The sequence below is a fragment of the Tinamus guttatus genome, unplaced genomic scaffold (assembly GCF_059628265.1).
Source record: "Tinamus guttatus ecotype Peru unplaced genomic scaffold, ASM5962826v1 Tinamus_guttatus_pri_ptg000056l, whole genome shotgun sequence".
Classification (NCBI taxonomy): domain Eukaryota; kingdom Metazoa; phylum Chordata; class Aves; order Tinamiformes; family Tinamidae; genus Tinamus; species Tinamus guttatus.
In genome coordinates, this window is record NW_028288590.1 from 273,513 (window position 1) to 298,301 (window position 24,789).

The 24,789-nt window shown below is 50.0% G+C and overlaps 1 protein-coding gene across 2 annotated transcripts in view; it reads left to right on the top strand.

Moving 5' to 3' along the window:
* The window catches only part of SCRIB (scribble planar cell polarity protein), a 91,620-nt gene that overhangs the window by 55,278 nt on the left and 11,553 nt on the right, over positions 1-24,789 (top strand). Inside the window, exons 25-39 of one of the 2 annotated variants that reach the window (XM_088540177.1) lie at positions 790-978; positions 1,652-1,771; positions 2,039-2,095; positions 4,738-4,794; positions 5,518-5,601; positions 12,514-12,582; positions 14,566-14,616; positions 15,030-15,071; positions 15,906-16,031; positions 18,494-18,601; positions 20,423-20,470; positions 20,696-20,855; positions 21,797-21,965; positions 23,615-23,704; positions 24,016-24,204. In XM_088540177.1, the coding sequence (XP_088396303.1) occupies positions 790-978; positions 1,652-1,771; positions 2,039-2,095; positions 4,738-4,794; positions 5,518-5,601; positions 12,514-12,582; positions 14,566-14,616; positions 15,030-15,071; positions 15,906-16,031; positions 18,494-18,601; positions 20,423-20,470; positions 20,696-20,855; positions 21,797-21,965; positions 23,615-23,704; positions 24,016-24,204 (1,559 nt within the window). The remainder of the gene's footprint in view (positions 1-789; positions 979-1,651; positions 1,772-2,038; positions 2,096-4,737; positions 4,795-5,517; positions 5,602-12,513; positions 12,583-14,565; positions 14,617-15,029; positions 15,072-15,905; positions 16,032-18,493; positions 18,602-20,422; positions 20,471-20,695; positions 20,856-21,796; positions 21,966-23,614; positions 23,705-24,015; positions 24,205-24,789) is intronic. The other variant, XM_088540176.1, reaches the window with a different exon arrangement.

Below are 24,789 nucleotides of genomic sequence, written 5' to 3' on the forward strand. Positions count from 1 at the left end.
CGCTATCCTCAGAAGCAAAATGAGGAAAACCTTTCTGTTTTCTTCCTCTGTTCTGGTGACAAAGCATGCATTCTCGTTCTCTCCTCACACTTAGGGATGCTTGCACTATTTAAGACAAAATGTGACTTTCGTGTACTGTGCCAACACATTGCATGGAGTTGCCTCCACTGGTGACAGTTTGTATTCATGGGACAAGTGTGAGTTCTCTGACTTATGGAGGAAAGAGAACAGGAGTTCCTGTTTCTGTTCATGCTATTTCTGTGAAAAATAGAAGGAGAAATGAGGCACATGCGTGATTTGTCATGTCTGTATCTACCATGAAGACAGCGAGAAGTCTGTGCAGCATCTTTACCTACAGAAATGATGTGCTTGTATTTTCCTCCACACTGCTTTCTCCCTCTCCCCCTTTCTTCCCCCACACCTCTTACTGTACTTTCCTTCCTCTGAGAACAAGCCTTAGATGTGTGAGTTTTCTCTATCTGCTTCACTGACAAACAACCAGCAGCAGTTTCTTTCCTTGGGGCAGCACATTTCAAACACATATTCCTTTTCTCTCCTGTAAGCAATTTCTTCTGCACCCGTTTCCTCCGAGAACTTCATTCATCCTTCCTTTCTTTGCGTCTCCCCAGGTATATAAATACTTGCCAGCCCTTCCCTGTCCTGTGCCCTCTGGCTTTCCTCCCTGCTTCCTTTGCACAATTTCACTCCTCGTCCCTCTTTCCCAGTGGTCCTCACGCTCTCCCTTCTCACCTCCTCTCACAGACTCCTGATTCTCCCCGTTCCTTCTAGGTGAGCTCCTCGGGGGCTGCTGCGCGGGACGGGCGCCTGAAGGTGGGAATGCGCATCCTCGAGGTGAATCACCAGAGCTTGCTGGGCATGACGCACACGGAAGCTGTGCAGATCCTGCGCGCCGTGGGCGACGCGCTGCTCGTGCTCGTGTGCGACGGCTTCGACCCCAAGGCCGCGGCTGCCATGGAGGTGAGAGCCTACGGGCGGGCACAGAGTCCTGGGCCACCCTGAGCCGGGAGCCAGGATCCCACCCAGCTCCTCAGAGTGAGGGCTGCGTTTTCCAACCTTTTGGGAAGTGGGAAGAAATGTGGTTTTGATTGTGGGGGTTTTGTTTTTTAAGTCCTATATTCTAAAGTCTGGTCTCATGCTAAATGAACTGGAGCTTCAAAGTAACTTTTTCTGGGCATTTTATGTCTATTTGTTCTTTACCAATATTGGTTTTGAAGTGTTTTTTTTTTTTTTTTTTTTTTCCACTTGGTGTTTACCCTTACTTTGAAAGCTAGGTTTTTAACCAGAGGGGGGATATTGTAAAACTGTTTTCTAACCATCAGTGAGATAAGCTTGCTATACATTCTCAGCTTGCTTTTTAAGGGCTTGGAGAGTAAGCTTTTTATATTCTGTTATAATATGTATCCAGTCCCTCCTCATCTTATCCCTTCTGTACATGTGTCAGTTTAAATTCATCTTCATAGGTCTCAAACTCTTCGTGTAACTGGCAGTGGAAATTATTTTTCAAGTTACAATATGGTTGTGTCTCGCCTAGAATCATCTTGATACTCTGTGTCTGAAAGCCCAGCATATGGAATTAGTTGTATGGCATGTCATATACTCTGCTACTCTTTTCTGTCTTTTTGCTTTATAGATGTCCCCAGGAATTATTGCAAACCCTTTTGCTGCTGGTATTGGGCGCAAGAATAGCCTTGAGAGCATCTCATCTATTGATCGGGATTTAAGCCCCGAGGAGCTGGAGATCCTGCAGAAGGTGGGTGTTCCAGCCACAGCCAGGAGGATGGTGTGGAGGGGACAAAGTCTCTGCAATTCCCTGGCGGGAATTCCTTGGTGTGTAATCTGCAATCTGATGGGTAGGCCAGTCTCTTCTGGTAGTGGACTTCCCCCTCCTGATGGGATCAGCAGGTCGTTGCTTTGTCTGGAGTGCACGAGGACGTGACCGAAATGGCTGTGTAGCTGTAGGTGCCCCAAGGGGAGAGAGAGCTCTGGGTGAAGTGGCTCTAACTTTGGTCTCTCCTAGGAGATGGAAATGGTGAGAGAAGCAACTCAGTGGGAGAGAGAAGAAATGGAAAAAGTGGTGAGAGATTTTTCATGTAGGGGAGTGTGATCTTGAGAACAGTTCTGCCAAGGTTATGAGCCCTAAAGGAAATGCCACCGAATTGCTTCAGCCAAAATGCCATTCCCATGGGGGAGCTTGGGGCCTTCTCTCCCATAGGACACCTTGTAGTTATTCTAGCTGCTTTTTGGATTAGCTATATCTTCTTCCGTACCTGTTTGGTGGTCTCTTCTGTTACTTAAGGGTTTCTTTTTTCTTACTTGATTCTGCTTTCTGGCCAAGGTTTTCTCAAAGCTGCAACTTTGAGAAAAATGGCCCGTTGGCCTGGAAGTCCTGTGTGTAACCTGTTCTCCCCAGACAGCACTCCATGACCTGACAGAGCATTTATGAGCCAAGGTGAGAACAGGCAGCTCAAAAGTTGCCCTGAATTTGAAGAAAGGCCCTGCTAATCACAGCTCTCCTCAGTTTGCATGACCCTTTTCTTGGGTCTGCCAGGATTTTTGTGTTACTCTCCAGCATCCCCGTCTTTCCCAGAATATACAGTGGTTGGTTGTGATTTCAGAGAAAGCCTGGTTTTGTTGTTACTCTTGCAGCAAAGAGTAGTCCTGCCAGTTTTAAGTTAGTAGATATGGATTTTAATAAGGATCTCTAATTGTTTACAGATAGTGTGTGCATCATTGCCAACATTTCTGAAACTTCTGGACAAATCAAGAAGAGCAGGTCCTTTCCCAAGACCATGGAGCTCTAGCCTGAGTCTTGCTATAAGATCTGTATTCCAATATACTGCGTTTTCTCTCACCATAATGTGGCTTAGAATAAATATAATTTTGTTTGCCTCAGCCTCAGAAAGGTTGAGAATTCTGCTTGCAGCTTGGTGACCAGCAGAGACGAAGACTCCCTTCCAGAACTGCCTGTATCCTGAAAGGCTTTTCGGGGGCTTGGATGCCCCCCATTAGGGCACTGGAAGAGGAAGGCAGTGGAGGCTCCACACTCCCCTGTTGTTTCACTGACCATGGCCTGAGACCAGAGAATAAAGACACATTTTTCTGCAGCTGCCTTTTAACGTGACTTTGAAATACAGATTCCATCTCTTACACTGCTTAGGAGGGCTACATCTGAATTCATACCAGTGACAAGGTGTGAGAGCCCTGATAATGTAGTAGAGAGTGCCACCTCAGCGCCTGGTCTTCATTAGCTGTTTGGGCCTCTCATACTTTTGTTCAGTTCAGTTTTGCCCAAGAATCCTTCACAAGTTTTCAAATACTCCTGTCCTGATCTCTATATACATCTCCAAAGTTTGCCACGCCATTGATTCACATGTATTAGTAACTCCAAGTCTTCATGGACTGAATCGCTCTGCATTTTTCTATCCCAGCTCTGTATCTGTAGTCTTTTTGCTTTTTTTTTTTTTTTTTTAACTAGTCATAACCGAAAACCTTGCTCAGCCATTTACAGTGATGATCTTTGAACACTCCTCAGCTCAACCTGAGCTGGTTGGCTCTCTTGTCTCTCCTCAATTTAAGAGCTTCAAAGAAGGGTCATGCGCAGGGTCACTGTCAGCTTGAGGTTCTGTTGCCCAAAATGTGCGTAACCAGCTTCAGCCTAGACTTTAGCTGGGATGTCCCTTTGGGTCTTTTGATTCTCTGGAGCATTGTGTCTCCTCACGGTGCTCGGTGCTCGTTGTTGTCTGGGCAGTGAGGCTGTGCTGTGGGCATGGTTACTTGCTAATGATTATGCGCAGAACCTTTGAAGAGAAGGGCTAGGTGATTATCCCTATTTGTGGTTAGCTCCCTCTGCACTGCTTCAGTGCTTCCCACCTCCTATCCTTCCATCATGGGACTGCAGGACCCTCTGGGAGCAGCCAGGAGGATTGCAGTGTGCAATAGGAGAGTGGTGTTTTGCTTGGGCACAGCCCTTGCTCTGTGACATAAATGCAGGGCAGGAGATCACAGCAGTACAATGCACAGCAATCTGTCCCCAGGGTAAGTGGCAGATGCTCTTACCTTCCTCATGGAAGGCTTGGAAGGAAGCCTGCAGCTGGGAGAAAGCGCTCGTGAAATGATTCCCTGGTCACTCCTGCGAGATGCTCCCATGCTATGCGGAACGCTTGAGACCTGATGGGCTGTTCTCCAGCCCTGCCTTTATGCATTTCCAGTGTCTGCAGCATTCTGGTTGGGATGCTATACATGAGCAAGTCATTGTTGAAGGCTTTTGCCTTAGTGACAGCCAGGCCCGTGCTATGCAGAACTGCTTGTCCGCTCCCTCCCAGCCTCCCCAACCTGTACTCTGTCAGGACGTCTTTTGTAGCAATAAGCAGTGGTGGGGGCTCATCTATTGCCATGTGGAGAACACAAGCCCCCTTCTCCTGAGGATTGGCCCTGGTCAGGTGTTAGAGGCACTTGCTGGCGTCTTAGCTTGTGTCGGATGGCGTGGCTCTTCCCGTCCTCTTTCCTAGCAGTAGCTTGGCTTGTGCTGTGAAGAATTGCTGCTCCACTTTCCCTCATGTGTTGGGTTTCTACTCACCCTTTCCTGGTGCCAAGCCTGTTTATTCTCCTGTGTCGTCCCCTCTGGAGTTGTTGCCCAGCATGGTGCTGACCTCTCTCCATCTTTCTTTGCCCGTGCTGCTTGGATGCTGCTCTGGCTCTGTGCTGTCCTCGCGGAAGGAGTGGATGCGCAGGGAGCGGGAGGCAGCCACCCAGCACCTGGAGGAGGAGGCCGAGGTGAGGAGCGTGGCGGGAGGGCTGCAGACTCCCCTGGGGTGAAGGCTGAAGAAGTCTCTAGAAGTGCTCTTTCCCCTTAACTTGTCCCACTGCTCCCTCTCCAAAACTTAAAAAAAAAAAAAAAAGACTTTAAGGTATAAGGGAAATATATCAGCAATGAAGGAATCTTTTATGTGATTGTAGAAAGAATGGTGGAAAACGGAGGCTAGAAATTGAAAGTGAGGCAAATTCAAATGGGAAGTTAAATAAAATTGAACGATAAATGTGATTTAAGGATGGGAAGAGATACGATAGGGTAATTGTAGATTCTCTCTTTCAAGTCTTCAAATCCAAACTGAAAGTCTTTCTGGATGCTATGTGGGGAAAGCTGCTGTGGATGTAACACTCCCTTCCCTTCCCATAAGGCATGGGATGGATGCTGGAGGCAGGAGGTGGCACCTGCGCACCAGCATGCATTTACCAGGCCCCAAATGGCATCTTCTCTGACGTATTTCTCAAGCGTCTAACACCCTTTCCTAAGGTTGTGTTTGAGCACTCTGGGTTCATTTCCCAAGCATGGGAGTTTCCCACAGAGTTTGCCTGGAGATGAGGCCTTGCCTGTTACTAGGCTGCCATCCCCAGAGGGTGGTTTCCTTCAAATTGCTCTGTTGAGTTGACTGCTGGCCTGATCTCTTCCTGGTGTTTTTTCTTTTGTCTGTTTCTGCTTCCCCTGCCGCTCTCCAGAATGTCTCCAGTGAACCTCTGAGACTGGACTATCGGACCCTGGCTGCTCTGCCCACCAGTGGCTTGCAGAGAGTCACCCGCAGTGTAAGTGAGGGGCCGCCGAGGTGCGGGTCCTGCCGGGGAGCCGGGGGTCACCCTGCCTGGCTCTGTGGTGCCCTCGTGAGAGGGTCACAGAAAGCTCTGTGCAGGAGAGCCCTTACGGAGAGCCGCGGCAGACTTGCACCATCTGAAGTGTAAGGCAGCCACAACAGAAAATCAGATTCGAGTGAGCGAATGGGGAGAGCGGAGAGCCGGGTGGCCCTCCATTCCAGAAGGGGAAGTGTCTCTGCAGCTGCTGAGACAGGAAGTTACCTGGGAACGAGGCCGAAGAGCAGAAGTGTGAACGGGCTGCTGTGGGAGAGGGGAGGGAAGCACCTGTGAGAAGCTGCAGAGGAGGCAGGGGAGGACTGCTCCTCACGTGGAAGAGGGCGATGATCTTCACAGGGCTGAGTGGCAGATTTATGGGAGGGCAGCGTTCAGAAAGGAGCAGAGGTGCAAGGCACTGATGCCAAGAATTAGGGGAAGGTCCCGGATCCTTTTGGGACTGCAAAAGGCAAAATGGTACTGGCTGCTTGCCACAGCCTAGCCTGGATACGGGCTGGCCATTCCTGCCCCTCTGTCCGTCTGCGTCTCAGTCCCTGACGCACAACAGCCGCTTGGAAAAGACGGAATCCACATTGCACCCGTTGCGAAGTGGTGCCTGTTCAGCGTTGCTCAGAGTGGCACCTCCCTTCTCCATCTCTGTTTCCTTTGCTATTCTTTTGCCTTCCCACATTTGCACTGTGCCTGTTGCATTGGGGTCTGGCTGCTCCTTCATATTCAGCCTCGGTCTTTGTCCCCGTTCCCATCTTGCCACCACAAGACCCTCCGTTTTCGCATCACTGGAGTGGTTGTTACCCTTTGCTCCTCCAGTGCTGCTAGGCCTGACATTTTTGGCATTCCTGTTCCATGGTTTCAGGAACATTTCTTTCGCCTTTACTGTCTCCATCTCATTCTTTCCCGACAGGCCCTCCCTCCTCTTCTTCTGTTCTCTCACTGACCTCTGGCCCTCTCCCTTTTCTGTTTCTCTTTTATTAAAGAGCTGCTTAGCCTACAGTTTTGTTCCATTCTGTTCCCCTCCATACCCTCCAGCTTCTGTTTTTTTAATCTCCTGAATATTTACACAATAACTGATGGCCATTCACACAGAAAAAATATTACCGAAGTAAAGTTTAATGTGTTTTTAGCAGCTATTAATGTAACTTAGCTGGAAACAAGGGGAGAACCAGCCCCGTGTAAACAGCTGCCTGTCTGATGAACAACCTGTGTCATCCAGAGCAGCATTTTGGCCTCAGTGGGTCTCATGTCAGCCTGGGAATGCCTGGGACGGGAATGTGGGGCCGCATGTGCTGGAATGCTGGCTGTATGGGTGGCATCTATAAATGTCTCATTGCAAGGGAAGGGCCAAATAGTCTCCGTGTCCATCCTCCTCCAGCTGTCCTTTGTCCAGCCTTTTCATTGCTCTTGTTGAAAAATGTCACTTATACTGTGAATAGTCAGAAAGAGAAAAGGGCTTCAAGGACGACAGGGTTTTTACTTTCCTTGCAGAGCTACACCTAGCCCACTTGGCCAGCTGAAAAGCTCAAACTGGGATCCATTTGGCCAGCAAAAAAGCATGTCCATCAGTTATTGGATTGGCTATTTCAGACAGTCTGCTTTGATTAAGGTGACTAGTTACTGCCCTCTCCCCACAGTGTTTTTCCTATTTCTTCCTGTCCTAAGTGGTGACTTTCTCCGCCGCTAGTTTCCTCTGTAAACCATGTCCCTGTGTTTCACTTGCCATGCACATGGTAGTTCAGCCTCCAACTTGCTGCCGAGGAAAGCCCACGTCACCGGCGCAGGCCCCGGCCAGGCTGGAGCAGTGTCCTCCCGGCACCCCGCTGGGGAAGGGGCTCCCGTGCGGTGCTGCGACGCGTGGCCAGGCCAGCCGGGGTGCCCAGCAGCGGGATGCCCGGCTCGGAGGGTGCTCAGGGAACGGAGCACCTTCCCTTTCAGCATCCCTGCTCTTCGTGGCTGCGGAGGCGACAGGGCAGCCCTTGCTCGTGGCTCTGCTAGAGATTGCAAATAAGGTTTCCAGTGAGGGTTCTTGAAGAATTGTGCCTAAAGAAGAGGGGACAAAATGTTTAAGTTTAGCCTGGGTTGTTCTGTATTGCGGAGTGTTGATCCTGTGTGAGCAAGGGTTACGAAGGCTTACTGTGATATGCACCTTGTGTGTTTGCATGTGGTCAAAACTGCCCCTGAACAGTGTCAACAGAACGCTTCACTGGGATGCTCTTCCCACCGACGCCAGTGAGATCAGTAACGTGACGCCAGTGGAGAACCAACTTTACAGTCGTTTCTGGATAATCCCATTATAGTAACAGAGAGGCCCTTGTAATCTCTCCGTTTTCTCGGTTGCACAGGCTTGAAAACGTTACCCATCAGTAACTGCATCTGGCCTTTGCAACGCATTTACACTCTTGTTCTGCTTTCTGGGCTATAAGAAAGAACACTTTACATCTCTCAGCAAAGTGTCACTGTTAATTAACGGTCTGTAATTGCTAGTCTGAATCTATTTCTCTGTAATTTTCAGGCACTGGTTCTTTTTTCTACATTTGTTGATGAAATTTTAAATTTGCCCCAGAACAAAGGCTGAAACAAACCTAAGTGATGGATCAGAACCGCAAATGCATTCGCCCTGTACTTGCCTTGGAGGATGCAGGGGAAAACATGATTGTCCTCCCTTCTGGACTGGGGAGTGGCTGAAAAGAGCACACGACATTGCCAAATTTTCCCCTTACCTAAAATAGAAATTGTTGCTCGTCCGATAAAAATAGCCATCCTGAAGTGGAGGGAGCAGGGCCCTCGGTGCTGGAATACGCTGCCGCAGCAGCGGTGCTGAAGGCTGAGTTGAGGCATGGAGTTTTTGCTCTGAGCAGAGCAGGGTGTTTAGGCTCCTCATGACCTATCAAACTTGCACAGCTGGCGGCATGCCCATCTGCACAGTGCTCTGCAGGGATTCCTTTCTTTTCTCCTGTTGGGTGAGCACAGCAGCCTGTGTTGGTGTTACGAAGCATATGGGGTCATGGTTGGTGTTCGTGTTCTTGGCAACGGCAAATGGCAGGACTGGGAGCAGTGTCTGCATGGCCTGGCTGCAGGTCAGCAAACGCACCCCGTGGAGGTGGCTTCCTGGCAGTTTTCGCCTTTGCATCCCTTCTACTTTCCTGAAACATACAATGCTCTTGAAAGAGCATTCTGCTCTTCTGGCTGGTGAAGCTTCCTCTGCATTAGAGGTCTTCTGGTGTGGTTTAGGGCACTCAGGAAAGGAAGGTCTTTTCCTCTCTCTATCTCTCTCTCTCTCTCTCAGTAGTGTTTATATACATATATATTTATATATATAAAAGTGACTTAGCTACTTTAGCAAAGTTTCTAAGAGTAGTGCAGACTTCACTGTCTGAAGAAATGTGATAGTCCAAGGCTGTGGCAACTGCTGCTTTCGCTCGGGTTGAGCCTGACAGGTTGCGTGAGGGCCTCAGAAATTCCGGAGCCTCCCAGCTGCCATTGTAGTCGCCAGCCCACCCACCCGGCCCGTGAGAGCTATTTCTGTGAGTGCTGTCGTGACAAGGGAGTTGGAGAATGTGCTCAGAGTAGAAGGGATCTTCCTGCGCCCTGGCAGGCAGTTGGATGGAAGAAGATTGGGACGTTGATATCCGATCATTTCTGCTTCCCTGAAGAAGGCTTTGGCTGGGGTGACAGGCTCTCTTCTGTGGTATTGGAAGGGGAAAGGTCAGTGCTTCACCTTGGAGGGCTCAGTTCAGCCAAGGTGGAACTGGAGCTGTACAGTTCTGCTCCAGTGCCAGTGCTCAGAGGGATCTGCGTGCCGCGTTAGCTGTTATTTAGCTCTCTGTTACTCGCCACTGCTGCAAGTGAGGATGCGGTGGGGCCGTAAAAGCACAGTGACTCGTGCAGGGGTGATGGATGGGAATGGGGCTAATGGTAGGGTGAGATGGTAGAAGCGGGTGGCAGTGAGGTGGATCTAGGCAAGAGGCATTTTCTGCGTGGAAGCAGCGGCGCTGTGCTGGGACCGTGCTGGGCTGAGGCGCGATGACTGGCCTTGTGGTGGGTCTGCTGCAGGGAGGGGAGAGGGGCTGTGCTGGCGTGGGTTGGCAGCGCTGCTCGAGTGCAGGCTGGAAGGTGGGAGAGCGGGAAGTACGTGGAGCACCCATGTGTATGCAGCCAGCCAGCTCCCGTGCCGGCAGCAGCATTCAGGAGCACCGCAGACCGGGATGGATGAGGAGAGGGGGACGGGGCAGCAGGGGCAAGGCGCAGCAGGGCGGGCATCAGGGCAGGACTGGGTTTTCCGCAGCCTTCATCACTGGTGGCACAGGCAACGGCTCTGTGTTTTCTCCCTCCTCTCTTTGCTCTGTTCTCTCTGTGTCTTTCTGATCCTTCTGTTTCCCTCTCAGCTTGCTTGGTGCAGTAGGGCCAGCTCCGGCATGGAGGGCGACGGCGCTGCGCTGTGTCCGCCGGGGGCGCAGGACAGCCGCCGCTCAGAGCCGCAGGCTCCGGTGCTCGGAAGTGCAGCCGGCCTCCCCCAGGACCCCGCAACACCACAGCAGGGTGCGAGTGGGGGCAGGAAAGCCCCTGCTCGACGAGCAGGACCCCACAGGTTGCCCCCTGCCCCAGGAGCCGTCGCCAAAGACGCCAGAGCAGGAGTGCATGGTCGACTGCCAGCCGATCCTCTTCAGCGAGAACCCCTTCGTGGTGGCCAACCGCAGGGGGAAGGCGGCCGGCCGCCCTGGGGGGCCCGCCCCTGGGCTATGGCAGGGCGGGCGTGCTGTGAAGACCAGCCCGTACTGCAAGGCAAGCGGCCCCCGCAGCACGCCGTGTGTAGCATGCGACCACGCAGCCCCTGCACTCTGCTAAACCCACATGTGGGCCCCTGCGCGGGGCCGTTGCTGCCTAACCCACACCGCTGGCATTGCTGTGCTGTGCGACGGCTGCGGCCCACGCGCTCCTCCAGCCACTAACGTCCTCGCGATGCCTCTGCCGGTGCCCGTGGCGGGAGGCAGGGAGCAGGGGCTGCTCTGCCCCGTGTCCCCACAGCGAGCAGGGCTCAGGCGGGAGCAGCAGTGGCTGCCGCCGTTCCGAGAGCAGGGAGCTGCAGGCCTTGGCCAGGGCGGTGCTGGGCTCGGGCGTATGGAGCGGGGCTTCAACGAAGATGTTCTTAGGCTTCAGAAAACCAAGAGGCAGCTGACAAAGCTCCTCTGTAGCCCTGGACGTGCAATCCTTCTAAGTAGTAGGATTCAGCATTTCTAGGCTTTTGGGTTTGGAGGAAATTTTGCTGGAAAATCCGTATTTAACTTTTTAAGTGTTGCGCAGCAAACCTTAATAGAGTGAAGACTGGACCCCAAAATCTCATGTTCCAGATGAACCTTTCCTCTCCTTCCATTCTTCTTAGCCTTTTGGAGCTGTGAAAAGTAAGAGAATCTGAACAAACCCCAGCAAACAAACATCTCCTCCCACACAACCAGAGCAGGCCATTCGGTGGTAGTCCTTAGTTGGTAGCCTAGTTCTTTAGTGAGAAGCTGTTTTTCACAGATGTGTGAGCGTTTAAGAGTTGAGAGAGACGCATAGCTGAAAATCTGTAAGCTCTCAATAGCTTAAATGCAAAGGCTGCTGTTTGAACGTGACAGAAATTCAGCTTTAAAGTTCCTGGTAATGGACCTGAAAAGCAGTGATCACTGAGCACCGATCGATTTTGAAGGCAGGCATTATGCCAGATCAGGTATCCTCAGTCTGGACGTTGGTGCCGTAGTTATCTTACGCCAGTCTTGTTCCACGTTACCACCAAAGGAATTGACTGCCCTATCTGCAGGTTCCTCTCCCCGGGCTGGAGCAGGCATGTGTCAGCGGCGTTAGGGAGCTGATATCCCTGAAGAAAACGTGGTTTTCTTGCTGGGATTAGTTCTGTGCACACTGCAAACCTGCTTGTGCTGGCACAAGGGAGGTGCTGAGGTGAACAAGAACACCCTGCGCTGTGGTGGCCTCCAAGTAGATCAGACAAAATCTCTGTCACTCCAAAGCTAGTAAGGGGCATATAAAAATAGGGTTATAGAGAAAATAAGATACTTGATGTTTTCCGATATAAACTTCAGGTCACATCTCCGGGCTTGATCAGTAGGAATGCAGGTGTCCAAGACTGACCTCAATCAAATTAACATGGCTGGATGATATACTAGTGCATGGATGTGGCATTAATAATCCTGAAGCCTTAGAATTGCTTAAACAGTTCTGTAAATCCCCTATTATATTTTCTCATCTTTAGGCTTCTAAATTACTTTTTAAATCATACGTCTCAATCCTGGGGCCAGGCTGTATCTAGATAATGAGCTGGGCTCTGCTCTCTTGTCATAGCTGTTGACGTGAGTGCTGATGCTAGGAGGGTCCCATGGAAGGGATGAGATCCCTCTCTGCCTTTAAGGTAGCCGAGAACATAAGAGAAGGGGGATGGCTGGGGAGGAATCTCATCTCCTTTCATTTAGGAGTGGCTTTGGGGGCTCCATGTCCCTACAACAAGTTTGTCTACGCTGAGGCCCATTCTGTCAAAAACGAAAGAGAAGTTGTGGGGAAAGGATTCCCAGGGATGTCTTGCAAGGCAGAAGGCTTTAACACAATTCAGTTGGCCTTGCGAGGCATTTGGATATGATCTTATTTTTAGTTAATATAATTCTTTTGCTGTTTCTAGTGGTTTTTGCAAGTTTCTGCCATGGCAGTTGCGTTTGGGCCCAATGCTAATTTTGCTCCTTTGCTGTGGTGCGGCCCTAGCTGGCCCGTTTGGATGTCAGGGCTCTTCTGTCTCCTGGTCTCGCTGCCAGGGTCTGTGCTAGGGAGGTACTGCTGCACAGGAAGTATCTAATTTTGCCTTTTGTCTTTCAGGCTCCTGCTGGCGAGTCTGGGACAGGAAATTCCAGGCGGGAACCTCCCTATTCTCCTGGTAATCAGCAGGTGAGAATGCACCCTGGACCGGCAACGTGGAAGGAGAGGGAGGTGGGCAAGAGGACGGCAGGGCCAGAAGCAGCTGAGAATGGTTTGTTCATTTGAATACCTCCAAGGAGGAGAGTATGCGTTGAGGGAGGCCAGTCTGGAACGAGAAGAGCAGCTCTGCCCTTTCAAAATGTCTTACAGCAGCTAGTCATAAATTCATCAAGAGATTATTCCTCTGAAGGTTAATTTAGTTATCACTGTAATTATCAGTAAGTCGGTATCGGTATGTAATTATCAGCAAAGCAGTACCCTAGAACACCTGCAGAATGGTGGTTGTCTCTGAGAATGTTCTCACTGATGCCCTAGGGAGACTGTTTAATTCTGGTAATTAGTACTTCAGAAGAGATGGAGTATTTGGATTCAGAAAAGTGCAAAATCCATTTCGGGTCTGGAACCCATTTTTAGGTTAAACAAGTTCTGTTTCTGACTCTGTCAGCAGTGTTTATCAGCTGTTCTGAAGAAAATTCAAGGATCCTACAGCAAATAGTTATAGGTTTAACCTACCCTTCAGAAGTATCTCCTGAACCTCTTCAACTAAAGTTCAGCTTTAGCTCTGAAATGGGGGATTTTTCTGGTTTTGCATAACCCCTGATTTTTTGTAAGCCTTGCCTATCCTGATTAGCTATTCTTGCTCTGTATATCAACTCTGAATTTTTCCTTTAAAGTACTTGATTCCACTTTTCATCTGTAGGTTTCACACATTTGTTGTGACTTGTGAAAGGAAATATTCTTAAATGAATTTTAAAGTTTTTTGCTTCCACATTCATCATATGCCATTATTTTTGTATTATAAGCTAGACCGAATTGAAAACTGTACCGTATGCTTTCATTTTGTATCTGTTGCATTCCTTTTGGCTTGCAACTACTCTCAAAAGGGACAGTCACGCTCACTTGTCCTGCATTCCCAGCTGCTGGGTCCTTCCAGCTCTGACTCTTGTGAGTGGGCTCGGGTCACCCTGGAGCGGGACGAGCGTTCACACTCATCCCAGGGGTTGGGACCATGAGGCTGGGAGCAGGGATGGGGACGGGGCTGCTGCGAGCAGCGGCTCAGCCCCTCTTGTGTCGCAGGAGCGCTGCCCTGGCCTGGCCTGCGTCTCCCCTGGGTCTTGTTTCCCTGGCGCTTGAGTGAGCTGCAGGGACTCCTCTCTGGGATCCAGTCCATCGCTTTTGATAGGCTTCTCCCTGTGCTTGTTCTGTGACTGCCACAAGTGAGTGGCGTTGGCGCTCAGAGCAGCTTTGTAGTCCCCATGCTGTGTTTTTAGGCCTGCTATTGGCATCTTGAGCACAGTGCTCTGTGCCTGAGCCTTCTGTCACCTTTATGCTATTTAATACTTTCGTGATCAGGGCCTTGAATGGCAGTCTCCTACGTGTCAGGTGAAGGTGGCGTTTGGTAGTTTTAGTTTTCTCTGCACAGTGACCTGTGCATAGAATAGAACAGGTCTAACAGCAGACACTGAAGGAGATAAGATGGGCACCTGCCTTAGAGCTAATGCATTTTCTGGGGATACAGGGGACTGACCTTCTAGTTGTTACTTCAGAGTAGAAACCTCAAGGAATTGGATCACTAATTCTCTACCTCCATTTATTTTTAAAGTAATCTCCATGCATTTAAGTTTCCATAGTCCTTACAGCATTTACAGGCTTATTTCAGGACTCATGGAGTTTTGGTATGAACTGGGTGTGTTGTCCCGCTGACGAAGCCCTGCCTGGTCGAGGGTTCTGTGCGCTGCTGCGGGCGACGCAGGCGGGTGGAGGAGGGAGGTCCGCGGAGGGGCTGAGCGTGAGCGCACGGAGGGCCCGTCCCCACGGCCGGGGCCGAGGAGCCGTACGGACCGCTGGGGCCCCGCGGGGCCCGCGCAGCGAGGAGCCTCCTGGGAAACCTGGTCTCTTCGTTTTCTCTCTGGTTCTCTGCCCTGACGATGCTCCCCGGCGCCGCCTCTCCAGGCTCCGGCAGCCACCCAGCCCGTGCACCGGCTGGGCAGGGAGACCCGCTTTGTAAGTGCCCCGGTGTGCAGTGCTGCTCCCCGGCCCGCGGCCGCTCCTGCTGCCTGCGGGATGGCACCGCCAGTGCTGCCCGCCGCGCGCGTGGGCGCTTTGCTGGAGCTCGGCAGTGAGTGCAGGGGCAGGGGAGGCGACCCAGGGCCGGCCCAGCAAAAGGGAGCGGGGAGGTGGCCGTGCCCGTGTCCCCGCGCACAGCGGGAGGCCGGGATCCGTTGCCACCTGGGAGGGCTCTGCACTGCTCCCCTGCGCAGGGGAAGGCTGGGGGCGCTTCCCTGCTGCTTCCTGTGTGAGGCAGGAACCCGTGGTTGCTTGGAGAGTTGTGCCTGCTGCGTGTGGTCTGCCTGTGTGGAGCAGGGGAGAGAGAGCTCCTGTATGGACTCCACATTTACCCTTTTTCCTGTTTCTAGGCTTCCATTAATTTCATTGCATCGCAGGATGACAACAAATCAGTAAGTACCCCGGCCACGAGATCTTCCTGTTGTGCCCCTATGCCTTCCCCTGCCTTCAGAGCTTGCCTCCCTCATCGGTGTGTGCTCGCTTCCAGCTTGCAAGCCTCACTGTTGGCTCTAGCACTCATTTCTTTAACCCACCTGAAGTTTGTACAATGCATTAAGCCTTCAATTTTCTTCATTTTAAAGCTTGATGTGAGTAGTTTTGCAGCTTTTATTCCTGCCTATATTTGCAGCTTTCACTTGCGCAGTTTCTGCTGGCTCACTCAGTGCCTTCCCCCCACTCCCTGTTATCTGATGTTCTGTTCATGCACACAGCACCCATAGGTGGTGGCACCCAGCTCAAGCCTCAGGCACTCATCCCTGCTCCTCGCTCCTGCCTGTGTTTGTGTTTTTAACGGAGCTCAGTTCAGCTGCACCCCAGGCCTTTGCCAGTCCCCGCTGCCTCCAGCCGCATCTGCTGTTCATGATGCTTGAACTCTCCCAGACCCCACCGTGTTCATATGTTCGTGCCATATCCCTCCGACGCTTGCAGCTGCCTGCAGTTACAGCAGCTTCTTGTGTCCTGGGCTTACCCGTCTTTACCCCAGCTAGTCTGCATCTCTGCTTGTCCAGAATACTGCCAGCAGAGGCACTGCCTGCGGTTTGCTCTAGTAGCTCTCACTGCCAGGCTGGGAGATGGAGTCAGCAGCGTGAGGAATAGAGCTCACGTGCATGGATCTGCCTTGCTCACTTGCACGTCAGAGCCATGTGCTGCCCTAACTGCTCATGTCTCTTGTCTTTCTCTTCCCTCCCCCTGCCCTCCTGCCCTCCGTGCGGCGGCGGCACGAGCAGACCAAACCAGGCGTCATCCAGCCCCTCTCGCGAGTGCGACCCAACACGGCCCCGCGCAGCGTGGAGGATGGGGACAGCCCCAACCCCTTCCAGCAGCAGGAGCCGTGCGCTGGTGTCCAGAACTCCGTAAGTGGCCTGCGCCTCCTCCTTGCTAAGCTACGTCTGTGTGTCCTGGGCTGTACATGGCTGCTTTCTTTCTGGCAGGTGGGCTGAATGCCCATTCCTATAAGAAAGAAGTCAAGCAAGGCAGGCAGGAGACCTGCATGGATGGGCAAGGAACTGTTGGGTAAACTCAATGAGAAAAAGAGCACGTATTTAATGTGGAAGAAGGGCCAGGCCACATGGGAAGAATATAGGAACATTGTCACAGAATGCAGGGATGCAACGAGGAAGGCCAAGGCCCATTTAGAATTAGAGTTAGCAAGAGATGTCAGGGGCAACAGGAAGGGCTTCTACAAATACATCAGCAGCAAGAGGAAGACTAGGGAAAATGTTAGTTCGCTGCTGAATGGGGAAGGTGCCTTGGTGGCAGAGGATGCAGAGAAGGCAAAGTTACTAAGTGCCTTCGTTGCCTCAGTCTTCCGTGCTAGGGCCAGTCCCCATGTACTGAGCCTGGAGACAAGAGAGAGAACCAGGAGAGAGGAGGACATTCTGCTGGTCGAGGAGGATTGGGTTAGGGATTACTTAGGCAAAATGGACACTCATAAATCCATGGGCCTGGATGGGATGCACCCAGGAGTGCTGAGGGAACTGGCAGGGGTCACTGCTCAGCCGCTCTCCATCATTTTTGAGAGGTCATGGAGAGCGGGGGAGGTGCCAGGGAGGACCCGGAGGACCCCATGCTCTGGGTGCCCTTGCTGGAGCAGGGGGTTGGACCAGATGGTCTCTAAAGGTCCCTTCCAACCTCAACCATTCTGGGATTCTGTGAACACACCTCCTTGTAAGATAAAGATCCCGTGCGCCCCTGTTCGTGGCTTCGGCCCGGGCTAGATGCCTCAGTGAAGAAGCCAAACTCCTGAGATGCTGAGTCCTGGTCAGCTGCAGTTTTCTAGCAGCCTGCCTGGTGCCCTCAGCCTCACCAGCCTGCCTAGTGCCTTTGCCTGTCCACTCAGGAACTTCATGTTGTTGCAGATGGGCTGTGGCTGAAATCTGCCAAGCAGCTGCAGTTTTATATCCTTATTTACAGATTAGGTGCTACATTCTGCTGTATAGACCTTTCAGAACCTTCGTGTCTTGCGTCTTGGAGCAAAAGCCAGTACCATCCTGCTGCTATCAAGTTTTGTTATTTGCAAAATTATTGATTTTTTTTTTTGAAAGATTCATGTGTTCAGGATTATAAGTTGGTGGGAGAGAAAGAATCAGGTATTTCAGTCTTTGTCTTGGTTATAAATGCCATGTCAGAAGGCTTGTATACCTCTAATGTAGCCCTTCTCATTTTATTGATGCCTATGTGATGCAGTGCCAAATTAGAGACCTAGTTTGTAGACAAAAACAGACAAAAAGCTGTATCTGATGCGTATAATAGGGCAAAATTCACATATTTTAGAATCTCTTAATCTTGATGTGCTGCTCTTCAGCCTAGGCAGTGGGGAACATCATCAAGCCACAAAATTTAGCCTTCATCCAGGAAGAAGTACTGCAGTCATCAGAGGCTGAGACAGTAACTGAAGTAACTAGAGGGGATTTGATTTGTAGTGGAAAGGAAGGAGATGGTGTAATTCCCCCTGCCACTGTGCATTTTTGTGAAGCCAGTTCTTCTAAGATATAATGGGGTGGAGCAGGAGGATCATAGGAGAGACAGGGGAAGAAAAGCACAGCACAGATGAGCGTCCAGTAGGAAGGTCCTGTTGGACCTCATCAGATGTTACTCAGAATAAGTGAAATTCTATAAAGGGGAAATTTTAAGTTCAAAGGTAAGTTTTCTCCAGATTATAGGGCCCTGAAGGGGATGCTGTTTTGGTGTAGGCAGCTGTGACTTGAAATATGTAGAGGGATATGCTGGTAGTTTTATAAACAGAAATATGTCTCCTCAAAAATAAAATACAGTGAGACCAATAGATCCCTCGTGAGGAAGATCCCTGTATCAGAAATGGCCATGTGAAGCTTATCTTTCTGTGATCTTTCATGCTGCAGTAACTTAAATCTGCCTTGTTCACATTTAAGTCATAAGTAGGCATCGGAGTAAAGAATCAAGAGCTCCCCTGTTGCAGACCCAAGTCCATGGTTGCAGATACATGGTAGCTGAATTGGGAAAAACCCTTGAGGAGGTGGACAGCAACGTGTCCCCTTGACCAGGAGGTCAGCCACAAAATTCTGGTCGGATCAGTGAGGCTCTGTAGCACCAGAGCTATCATTCCTCCTCTACCAGGCAAGGAAACATGGATGTGGGTTCCATGGAAACGCGTGTGCTGCTCTGTATCAGATGGAGCAACGCGCTGCTGAGAGGCTGCTCGCACCCTCACAAGGCTGCAGGAACTGCCCCTTGCACATTCTTCAGACTTTGCAGGCTGATGGTGTATTGTTTCCCCCGTGTCCTCTTTTAGATGACATCTGTGGTTATTTTTGCATTTTTTTCTTCGTCCTTGCAGCCAAAGCCACCTTCACCACCTTCTCCTGACGAGATCCCCTTCAACGTCAAGCAGGCATACAAGACCTTTGCAGCAGTGCCCTTGTCACATCCTCTGCTTGAGACACAGGTACTGGGGGAGGGTGGCTGGAGTTTCACATGAGCCATGGAGCAGGGCAACATTATGAATGAGCAAGGGAAGCAGAAGTGTAGGAAGGAGGTAGTAATTTGTTTCCACCAAAGAAAGCTGCCATGAGAGGGACATATGGGGGACTTGGGTGTCTACTCAAGTAGCAGGTGGCCACTCTGCTGAATTCTATTAATAAATATTTAAAGTTCTAATAAAATTTCATGTCCCTGTTAGTCCTTCAGGATATTACAATTCTTTTGCATAAACTTCCTATCCTGATACATAGAAATTGTCTGAAACTCCTGGCTCCAAGGCCAGGCTAATATTGTTCTCAGGATTTTATTTTATTTTATTTTTGGTCAACTTCTGTGCTTTAACTTAATCAGAATTATCCTGTCTTCTCCCTCACCCCTCCAAGTATTTAAACAGAAGCATTTAGGCTAGTTGAGACTGCTGGATGTCATCTGCTCCAGTCCTCCATGCAGAGTAGGGCCGCCTTGGAAGTTGTATCAGATTCCTCAGGCTTGTTGCACCTGAGTTTTTAATGTCTCCAAAAATTGAGATTCTGTGCTCTCGATGGACACCCCACTTCAGTGTCTGATCACTGCTCCTGTGAGGAGTTTTCTCCATGTATTTTATCAGGATTTCCTTTGCAGCCACATGTGGCTGTTGCCTCTCATCTGTGAGAAGAGTCTGACCTCGTGCTCTCTGTAACCCCCTAAGCAGCTGGAGGCAAGAATGAACTTCCCTCCCTGTCCTTCCTGAGGAACTCGTCTCCATCCATGGCAGCAACCCAGTTACATGAGTGCTCTGAAACTGCATGTTTATCAACAACCATACCACTACTTCACTTACTACTTTAAATAAGCAAAACACTGTCTCTTTTTTCTGCTTGTGTTTGAAAAGACTCTCTGTTCTCTTGATCCCCTTGCTAGCTTTTCTCTCACCTTTTCTTCTCAGTGCTCTTTCTGGCACATCTTAAGGCAAACGAGACCCCCTATTGATGGGGAGTCATTCTCCTGTGGTTCTCTCTCTCTCTCTCTCTCTCTCTCTCTCTCTCTCTCTCTCTCTCTCTCTCTTTCTCTCTCTCTCTCCCTCTCCCCCCATCCCCCTTTCCCCCCCTCATCCTCTCTTCCCCCCTCTCTGTTTCTCTCTCTTTCTCTTTATTGACAAGACATTTGCTTATCTGTTGGTAGGTCAGGCTCATTCTTTTCATGGTCCCATTATACTTGGAGCTAAGGTTGCTTTGCAATCACAACTGCTTATTCTGTCTGAGGTAACCCTGTGCTCCCGTCTGCCTTGTCCTGCCCTTGTGGCCTTTTGGTGAGCTGGTTTGGTCAATTGAAATGACTGACAACTCTGTCTGCATTTCGAAGGGTTTTTTTTTGGCCATTTTAAGTAGATTAAATTTTTAAAGTGCTTGTCCTCATTCACTAGACTGGGATGAATGAAACAACTTCCAGGGAATTCTGTAAACTCTGCATTTGCCCTTTGGCCTTCGCTATTCACAAGTTTTATTCATACCATTCTGGTTTCAGAGTCAATTTTGGCAATGAAAATGTTAAGCAAGGTGACCATGCATCATCATTGTGCCTGTGTGGCCAGGAAGGCCAGTGGTGGCCTTGGCTGCATTGGGCAGAGTGTTGGCAGCAGGTCGAGGCGGGGGATCCTGCCCTTCTGCTCAGCTCTGGAGAGGCTGCACCTGGAGTGCTCAGCCTGAGGGAGAGAAGCCTTAAAGGGGTGGGGGGCCAGAAGAGAGAAAGAAAAAGTGGTGGAAGGAAACTGTCTTTTTAGAACATGCCTACTTCTCTGTATCTGTAGGAATTGCCTGGTCAGACCAGCACAGAGAAACCCAAAAGTGCCCAGGAGGTGAGTCCGAGTGGCAGAGCTGGAAATGAGATGGGGACTCCTGCTATTCAGGCATGGAAAGGGGATCATGATATAGGCGTGCAGGGATGGCTGGGGAGGAGGGAGAGCATGTGGGTGTTGGGGACGTGTCTGGTGGCTGGGGTGAGACACTCATTTGGGGGGGATGTGGCGAGGGGGATGTGGGTCTCCGGTCGCATAGACACGTGCCTGGTGTGGCTGTCCCAGGGGCCGTGGCCGAGCGGGCTGCACAGCCCGGAGCAGCGCTCCTTCCGTGAGAGACAGAAGTATTTTGAGATCGAGGTGAAGCAGCAGCAGATGGATAAGCCTCCGAAGCGCGTCTCCTTGGTAGGAGAGGATGACCTGAAGAAGATGAAGGAAGAGGAAGGTATGTGAGAATCTGTGTAAGGAAATTTTGCCTATTCCAGTGAATTCCTCCTCCAAGGAAGGCCAGTGAGAGGGCACACAACAGGCATCCAACAGCTCCAAAAGCCAATGAGTGTTTGCTAATAAGGCTTGGTGATGGCTTGAAGTACTTGCATGCTGAAGGTGCTGTCTCAAAATGGTCCTGGACAACATGCTGTAGGCGTCCCTGCTTGAGCAAAGGCATTGGACCAGATGATCTCCAGAGGTCCCTTCCAAGCTTAGCCATTCTGTGTATCTAAAAGCTTCTAAGGGAATGGAATAAGCAGTGTAATTGCTTTGCAGTTTTGTTGGACAGGTCAGAATACCTTGTGCTTGTAAGAATCTGCAGAGAACAGCCTGCTCACTGGCCCTTTTTGTCTTTCATCCTCTTGTGACTTGTGTATCTGACCGACTGACAAGTCCCACTGGTTCAGTGCTGTTGGTCGGGCCCTGTCACTGGCCCTCCAGGCTGTATTCCTTCAAGGAGGCAGATGGGAATGTCAGGCACAGCACAGGTATGCAGATCCTTAGGGCCTTCCATCCTGGGGAAGGATGGACTGCCTGCTACTTCCAGTTTGGGGATAAACAAACTCAGCATGCAGGGCTGTTGGAAACTTTTATTCTGTAGAGTGTGCAGGAATGCTGAGAAGTGAAAGTCTTTGAAATTATAACTGCAGAGAATTGTAGAAGGGGGAAAAAAAGTTTAGTGAATAAGGAAGAAGAGATTGATGGAAGGGGCAGAACTTATTACATATTTGAAGCATTAATGGAGTGGAGGAGAAAAGTGTATGTGTGGAGAGGTTATATATTCTGAACAGCAGAAATCTGCAGGGGTACTAAGTCTAAGTACCTGCCCAGAGGTTGCATCCCATGGTGTGTAGTGAGCACTTGGTACTCTAAGATGAGCCTATGTTATTCTGGCAGCCCGAAAACTGCAGCAGAAACGTGCCCTTCTCTTGGAAGAAGAAGGAGAAGAGGATGAGATGGTAAAACAGGCACCCGATATGAGCCTGCAGTCCAGTGTCATCATCGAGGGAATTGAGTACAAGATTGAGAGGCTAAATGGAAGGAGCCCCCAGGCCCCAGCAGCTCGGTAAGACTGACTGCCATCTCTGTGCCAGACCTGTGTTCCTGAATGGCATAAACATGAGTAATGTGGGGGGAAGAGGGCTGGCCATCTCCCCTTGGAGGCAGAAATGAGCAACATGGAGTTTTTCCCAACTCTCTCTCCTTGGCAGAACAGCTCCTTCAGTTCTGGACTGGAGTTTATAGAGCACTAGTCTGTGGAGATGGCCAGCTCAGGATAGGCTCTGGTGCTGAACCTATCCCAGCTTTGCTTTCTTAGGCTCTTTTTTTCCGGGTTCCCCTGGACTTATTCTCCAGGTTGCCTTGAAGTTTTTTTCTTATTCTTGGCTATACAGCTGGGGAATGAGAACTCAGTTCTCAGATAAAAATAATGCTGTGGTAGATTAAGCTGAAGCTACTGCTTTTGGTCTTGCCTTTGTTTGACTCTCTTCTGAGTCTATGAAACAAACAGTCTCATTGCCCATCTTGCAGTAGCTGAAAATGCTCTTCCTGTCATTTTGAATCGTTTCTCTCTATTTCTGTCTTGTTTGTGTTGAGGAATTTCTCACAAGATTAATACAGTTAGACCTCCCTCCTGTGCTGCCCTTAGCTCATTACTTTTCAAACCTAAAGAAAGGCAGCAGCCAAATGTAAACCAGCAGCTTGGTTTGATGTGAAGGCCTCTCTATCCCTGCCTTTTGCATAATGAAACCTGGGGGGTTAGTGAGCGCTCTGTTTGACTCTGTCCGATTGCATTGCCCAGACAGCAGTGGATTTATCAGGGAAAGGCTCTGAGGGTCAGGCCTCCAGCAACTACCAGCATTTACCTGTTTAAGAATAAGCAACTGCTGGTGTAAGAGTGTCACTTGCGTATTATTTATATTCAGATGAAAGAGAGGTAGGGAGATAGATTGAATTTGTGTGGTTTTTTTTTTTCAATACTAGAACAGAAACTGGGATTAAAGCAACATAAATTCGAACAGTAGAAGTAAGGGCTTCATTTCATGATAAACGTCCTCACTGCCAGCAGTGCTACAGCACATCTCCCTGACCTGTGGAAAACAGGCACTGTGGGTTTGTAGGATCTTTCATTCCAAGTCAAACTGGCTAGTGGCTGCATGTTCCACAACTTATGAACGCAAACAGTAACTGCAGTTCAGCTGAGCTGGTGTGTACAGTAACCGGAGTGTAAATCCTCAATTGTGCATGGAGTGACAACCCTGTGAATCAATGCCAGGGGATCGCTCGGGATTTGTCCTTACCCTGGGCTTGCATTCATTTACAAGCCCTTTTGTTACCATTCATCAGATGGCACTGACGAAGGGAGAGCAGGAGCAGACAGGCTGTGTGCTGGGAGGGACAAGGCTGGAGGCGTGTAGGAACTGGCCAGCAAGTACAGTGCAGTAAGCATGTGTGTGTGAGTGCAGGGGGCATGGCTGACCTCTGAATGGAGAAAATGAATTCTGAGGTTAGGGAGAGAGAGCTTGAGATGTGTGAGGCTGACAAGGAAACACTTGCAGTAGTGAAAACAGACCCATTGAACAAAACCTCAAGTATGTCAAAAACCGTGTCTGCAAACTGAACTAGTTGTTGATTCGTGGGGCTTGGATCTGTTCTGCACTTGCCCCGGTTTGGCAGTCTCTAGTACCATTAGCTGACATGCTTGTTTTCTTCTAGACTCTCTGAAGCCAGTGAGAACAGCAGCTCCCAGAGGAATTCGCTGGAAGAGGGAATGAAGTCAGAACAAAGAACCAACTCTGTGTCTGGGTAGGTAGATCAGCAATGTCCTTTCCTAAGAACTGCCAGATGATGAAGCAACAACTTCTGCTTTTCCGCAGATATGGGGAGTGAAAGGAAGGATTTAGTGCAAAGGAGAAAACTGCTTGGAACCATCCTTCTAGGAGTAACCGACTTTTGTTCTGTGTCTTTCCACCTTCCCAGATGTTGTCCTTGAAGCTGGATGTGTTAGAGGACAGTTGATTGGGAGTGGTGGTCATCACCTCTATCCTGAGAAGAACAGGCAGAAGGAGTTGTGGGGGAGCAGGTCAGCCTCTCTCATGGCTTCCCTCTCTCTCCAGGTTGAGTCCAGTGTATCTTGGAGCAGGAGATCCGGTGGCACCTGTGAGGACAGCCAAAGCTGAACGGCGTCACCAAGAGCGGCTGCGGATGCAGAGTCCTGAGCTCCTGAGCAGCCAGGAGAAGGAGCTTTCTCCAGCAGAGCGCCGTGCGCTGGAGGCAGAGAAACGGGCCATGTGGAGGGCAGCACGGTGAGACAGAAGGACCTTCCCCATCCTCCTCAGTAGGCTAGTCCCAGAAAAAGGGAGCTGCTGTCCGTCTTTCTGAATCAGAGTACATACCTGTCTTAGGAAGAGGGTGGGTTAGAGCAGGATGTTGCTTCTGTCCAAAAAGTGCAAAGCACCCGCTGGCTGGCAGTGTCTTGCACTAGCTTGAGGACAATGGAGTTTTATAAAAAAAAAAAAAATATGACTCAAACACACTTATATGGTGGTGAATATATCCATTTCCTCTTGGCACAGAGCTCCTCACCTCTTTTGTAGCATGTGAAGATGATATTTAGTGAAGCTGCAACACAACAGATTAAAAAATGAAAAAAGGAATGAGCATTTCTTATATTTGGGGTTGCTGGTCTGGAAAACTTGCTGAATCCAAGAAGTTAGTAAGACTTGGGTAATTTTATCCAGCTGCTTCATCAGTTGCAAGCATATTATTAAACAGTTGTCTGGGGAGAGAGGATTTCCTACCGCAGAACTTAAGACTAGAAGCTAGTCCAGGCCTTTACTGCATCACATAATTCCTTTTAAAAAGTGGGCAAGCTACTCCTAAAACTACTT